The sequence below is a fragment of the Saccopteryx leptura genome, chromosome 7 (genome assembly GCF_036850995.1).
Source record: "Saccopteryx leptura isolate mSacLep1 chromosome 7, mSacLep1_pri_phased_curated, whole genome shotgun sequence".
Lineage (NCBI taxonomy): Eukaryota > Metazoa > Chordata > Mammalia > Chiroptera > Emballonuridae > Saccopteryx > Saccopteryx leptura.
Genome location: NC_089509.1, coordinates 104,740,902 through 104,746,555, shown reverse-complemented (window position 1 = coordinate 104,746,555; position 5,654 = coordinate 104,740,902). Strand labels below are relative to the sequence as shown.

Sequence of the window (5,654 nt, the reverse complement as noted above, 5' to 3'; positions counted from 1 at the left end):
GGAGGTAAGTGGTTAAAAAACATTGCGTACCTCTTTTTGGTTATGGCTCTACAGAGCTAACTGCCAGATCTGAGCAGAAAAGAAAACAGCAGCTTTGACAAGAGTTTGCAACTAAATAAGACTCCTCACACCTCAGAAATAACTGCCCCCATCCAAAGTGCCCACAGGAGCGTTAAAATCAAAGCTAAAAGTGACTTATGGGTAGTCCAAATATTGGACAGAGCCCAGCATCTGAAGGTGAAAGCGCTTTCTAAGGGGAGAATGGAAACCAGACTCAATGCAATTGATATGGACAGGAAGTTGATCTCAGTGTCCGAAGGTGCACTGTACTTGGGAACCGCACTTCTTTGAATAGCGTGGTAGAGGCAAAAAGGCACGAAACCAGACATGAGCAGACTGGATGTCAGACATGGTTCTGCCACTAACTACCTGATGCCCGTAGAGAGAAAAATAAATAAATCAGAACTTTATTTGCTATTTTTGATGTGTTTTTTTTTTAATCTGAAAATTGAAGAAATTCAGTTAGATTGTTCAGGTCTGCTCATAGTGCAGAGCCAACTTTAGTGGGGCTGTCTAGGAGGCTGGTACTTGGTGTTGGGAGGTCTGCAGATCGTGTCAAGAAAGGTATTGTCAGCAAATGAATATTTCATGGAGATGGAGTCTCCATGGCCAATGCCGTCCAGCCACAAACCAGCAGAAATACACTTACATTCAACAGGGTAGGTTGATTGGCCCTTTCTGATGAGTGAGAACCACGTTCTGGAGAATGAAAGAAGCAGAGTCTCCATGAGAGGGTTTTAGGACGAGCTTGTAGTAAGATCGGAGATGGCGCGTCATTTTAAGAAAGGCTCGAGGAAGCTCCCAGAAAGCAGGGACAATTGGAACATTAAGTATCTTAATACTTTTTTTTTTCCCACTGGACAGGAGAAACAGGATTGGACTAAGGCTGTGACATTGGGAAGCAGCAGCAGTCGCTCATGTGGACCCAGAAGGGGAATGTTTGGCCATTTGGGTTTGGACCGTGTTCTTGTTTCTTACTGTGGGCAGACATGCTTTTGTCTTTGTCCTGCTCCACCCATGATCAGAGAGCGGCAACGTCTGCTACGGATACTCTGTGAAATTGTTTATGTCTCACAGAACTCCCCGGTCCAGCTGTGAGAGCCAGACAGCTCCAAGCTGACAGCAGTCAGGGGCCGCACTTTACCTTCTCGCCATGATGAAAATAATTAACTCCAGGGATCAGTAATTAGCTCAGAAGCCAGAAAAAGAAGCTCCAGGCTGGAAAGCTATTGAAAGGTAGAGAGTCAATCCATAAATCTAAAGCTCTAGGAAAATGAGCCAGAACAACAAGTAAAAAAGTATTGACTTAGGGAAAAAGAAGAAGGAGATGTCTGAGCAGAGGATGCAAGATAGCTGTGGCACTAACTCCCGGAATGCAGAGCCTCTGCCAGGGTGTTCCATGAAGGCAGGGACCTGTCACGTTCATCCTGGGGCAGATTTTGGAAGAGATTAAGCTCATGGAAGATGCAGTAAAACTTCCAAGTATTTCCCAGCTCTATACCACTGAGAAACCTCGCTCCAAATGCTATTTTATTTTAAACACAAAACTGATTTGTGTTGGAAATAACAGCTGTTGGTCTATTTTAATAGTTTATGCTGTTGAAAATGGAATTAAGTCACAAGATGACATGAACTGTTCAATCTCTCATTAGTCTATGCATGGATCTGGGGACTACCATTTATGTTTTGAGAGTATAGAAATATATTTAGGAGGAAATCAGTTTAGAGAGATGGGAAGGACATGCATTTCAGATGATAAAGAATCTTTCTAGTTTCAGAGAGTGTAAGTCCCATCTCTCAAGGAGTGTATTTGCTTATCCCAGAGTATGTACTCTGATTTATTTTTAATGTTCCTATGTATTAAAAAAAAAAAAAAAAAAAAAAAAGCACTTGTCTTGCCTATGCTGGCCTATTTAGTGATGCTGAAATCCACAGTCCATACTGGCTAATTGGTTAGTCATTCCAGGAAGCATCTGTAAGACAGGAAGCTGAATGAGACTGAGAATGGTTTGAACAGCACGTGCGGAGGCACAAAGCCCCTTCATCCTGCACCTCTGGATTTCCTGGGGTGCACACTTAGACAGGATGGGTACTAGATATCACACAGAGCCACCAGTACCCAAGGGGGCCCGCTATAACTGTTGAAAGTTGCAGCGGTATTCACGGGCTGCAAAATGACAAACCAGCGATTCCGGCGTTGGTGCCTGGAACTGACCGTGCAGCGTCTGAAGCAGCCGCCTCCTGCAGAGGACGTCAATAACCTGGTTCCTCAAGCGGAAGTCCTGTGGTACCGGGGGGACCCCCGATCTCTGGCACCTAGAGCAGTATTTGAATGTGCCAAATCAAGGAAATAAAAACAACAAAGGAAAGGTAATTTGCTAAATAAACTCTATGTGAACTGAATTGTCTGCAACAGTTCGTCGAACCTAGGAAGATCACCCAGAAGGTTTTAACTGTTTCTATCACGCCATCAGATTCTGCAAATACAGTCTGTTACTGCTTTTTCTTTTTTTAACAGTCTTCTTGGGAAAAAAAAATTAACAGGAATAAATTGAAATGTACTTGGTCCCCACCCCTTTCTGGCCTTTTTTCTTGGTCTTTGCTGTGTGTGTGTGTGTGTGTGTGTGTGTGTGTGTGTGTGTGTGTGTGTGTGTGTGTGTAAATTTAACATACATATAACTTTATACCCATTGTAATTTTTATTTTTTGACAAAAAGCAAAAAAATAATATTTTCCCTCTTGGGGAGAACTTCCAGAAGACCTTTCCTGCACAGAGTTTTAGCGGAAGGAACAGATCAGACCGTTATGGACTAGCTAGGCTTCCTCAGCATGCAGCTCCATCACCGCGATTTGAACTTCAAAAGGAACTCCGAGGTGCAGTGACTCACCGGGTCTTCTCAGTCCCCAGGGATGGTGTGGACAGAAAAAGGTGTCACATACCGAACCTGGCACACTCAGGGGAGGTTTGCCTGGCGGCTGCACACACTCAAAGACCAGAAGTGACCACATAGGATGGTCTGAGCATAAAAATTCCTAATTGAAAGTCAGTCATGACGGGCAGTCATGTCCTAGGCTAGCAGCCTCCTTGACAAAGGTCAATCTTTGCCTTAAGTGAACTTGTCCCTTGTCATTTTGCGTCTAAGATAACATACTTTTGAGATGTCAAAGTGATCTTTTTCAGACCCCTCAGGGCACAAGATCACAAAAGCGCTCGTTGCCATCTGGTTCCCCGCACCCCAGGCCCCTGTGCTGAGGATGCTAACTGAGAGCCGTCTGTGCCCACCGTGCAGTGGAAGTGCTGTCTCCCGACATCGCCTTCTCCTCCAGCCCCAGAGATCCCCCCGCCTGCCTTCTCCCACCCCCCGAATCCATTGCCAGAGATCCCCCCGCCTGCCTTCTCCCACCCCCCGAATCCATCACCAGAGATCCCCCCGCCTGCCTTCTCCCACCCCCCGAATCCATCGCCAGAGATCCCCCCACTCTGCCTTCTCCCACCCCCGAATCCATCGCCAGAGATCCCCCCACTCTGCCCTCTCCCACCCCGAATCCATCGCCAGAGATCCCCCCGCTCTGCCCTCTCCCACCCCGAATCCATCGCCAGAGATCCCCCCACTCTGCCCCCTCCTACCCCGAATCTATCACCAGAGATTCCCCCACTCTGCCCTCTCCCACCCCGAATCCATCGCCAGAGATCCCCCGCTCTGCCTTCTCCCACCCCGAATCCATCACCAGAGATCCCCCCACTCTGCCCTCTCCCACCCCGAATCCATCGCCAGAGATCCTCCCACTCTGCCCTCTCCCACCCCGAATCCATCGCCAGAGATCCCCCCACTCTGCCCTCTTCCACCCCGAATCCATTGCCAGAGATCCCCCCACTCTGCCCTCTCCCACCCCGAATCCATCACCAGAGATCCCCCCGCTCTGCCTTCTCCCACCCCCCAAATCCATCACCAGAGATCCCCCCACTCTGCCCTCTCCCACCCCAAATCCATTGCCAGAGATCCCCCCACTCTGCCTTCTCCCACCTCGAATCCATCACCAGAGATCCCCCGCTCTGCCTTCTCCCACCTCGAATCCATCACCAGAGATCCCCCGCTCTGCCTTCTCCCACCCCCCGAATCCATCACCAGAGATCCCCCCGCTCTGCCTTCTCCCACCCCGAATCCATCGCCAGAGATCCCCCCACTCTGCCCTCTCCCACCCCCCGAATCCATCACCAGAGATCCCCCGCTCTGCCTTCTCCCACCCCCCGAATCCATCACCAGAGATCCCCCTGCTCTGCCTTCTCCCACCCCAAATCCATCACCAGAGATCCCCCCGCTCTGCCTTCTCCCACCCCCCGAATCCAGCCCCAGAGATCCCCCCGCTCTGCCTTCTCCCACCCCCCGAATCCATTGCCAGAGATCCCCCCACTCTGCCTTTTCCCACCCCCGAATCCATCGCCAGAGATCCCCCCACTCTGCCCTCTCCCACCCCGAATCCATCGCCAGAGATCCCCCCACTCTGCCCTCTTCCACCCCGAATCCATTGCCAGAGATCCCCCCACTCTGCCCTCTCCCACCCCGAATCCATCACCAGAGATCCCCCCGCTCTGCCTTCTCCCACCCCCCGAATCCATCACCAGAGATCCCCCCACTCTGCCCTCTCCCACCCCAAATCCATCACCAGAGATCCCCCCGCTCTGCCTTCTCCCACCTCGAATCCATCACCAGAGATCCCCCGCTCTGCCTTCTCCCACCCCCCGAATCCATCACCAGAGATCCCCCCGCTCTGCCTTCTCCCACCCCGAATCCATCGCCAGAGATCCCCCCACTCTGCCCTCTCCCACCCCCCGAATCCATCACCAGAGATCCCCCGCTCTGCCTTCTCCCACCCCCCGAATCCATCACCAGAGATCCCCCCGCTCTGCCTTCTCCCACCCCGAATCCATCACCAGAGATCCCCCCGCTCTGCCTTCTCCCACCCCCCGAATCCAGCCCCAGAGATCCCCCCGCTCTGCCTTCTCCCACCCCCCGAATCCAGCCCCTAGATCCCCCCACTCTGCCTTCTCCCACCCCCCCGAATCCAGCCCCTAGATCCCCCCACTCTGCCCTCTCCCACCCCTGAATCCATCGCCAATGGATTTTGTGTAACTCCCCTTACATCTCCTTCTTTTATTTTAATGCATAAAAATAAGCTACAAAACTGACACATTTATTTTCTCAATCCATTGAGATTTTGCTTCCTGGTGATTGTTGTCAGTTTGGCTCAAATAAACTTATAAAAATTCTGTACAGGTTGAGATGTTTCTTATGTTGACATTGGGAACAGTGACCTTTGTAAAAATTACCTAAGCTCATGGCAGTTCTGGGCGGGTTCATGCGGGACTCTTCGAAGATGGTTCTCCTTGGGCTGGCTCACACTCAGTAACCCGTGTCCGTGGATGGACGCCCCTTTACACGAGGGTGTAAATGAGGGCACAAGCGCCTCCCCTGAGCAGCTCGCATGAGTCGCTGTTGGAATTCTTCTCACACTGTACTGCATATTAAAATCACCAGATGACTGCTAAAAAGGACCCTGAGACAAGGCCCTACCCAGACCATTTCAATCCGAAT

At 50.7% G+C, this 5,654-nt stretch overlaps 1 protein-coding gene across 1 annotated transcript; it reads left to right on the top strand.

Moving 5' to 3' along the window:
- The first annotated feature begins 2,234 nt into the window (after positions 1–2,234).
- LOC136379040 (uncharacterized) lies at positions 2,235–5,089 on the top strand. Its single transcript, XM_066346511.1, has 2 exons — positions 2,235–2,347; positions 3,388–5,089. Exons 1-2 carry the CDS (start codon positions 2,235–2,237, stop codon positions 5,087–5,089), a joined length of 1,815 nt encoding a protein of 604 aa, XP_066202608.1.
- The last annotated feature ends 565 nt before the right edge of the window (positions 5,090–5,654 follow it).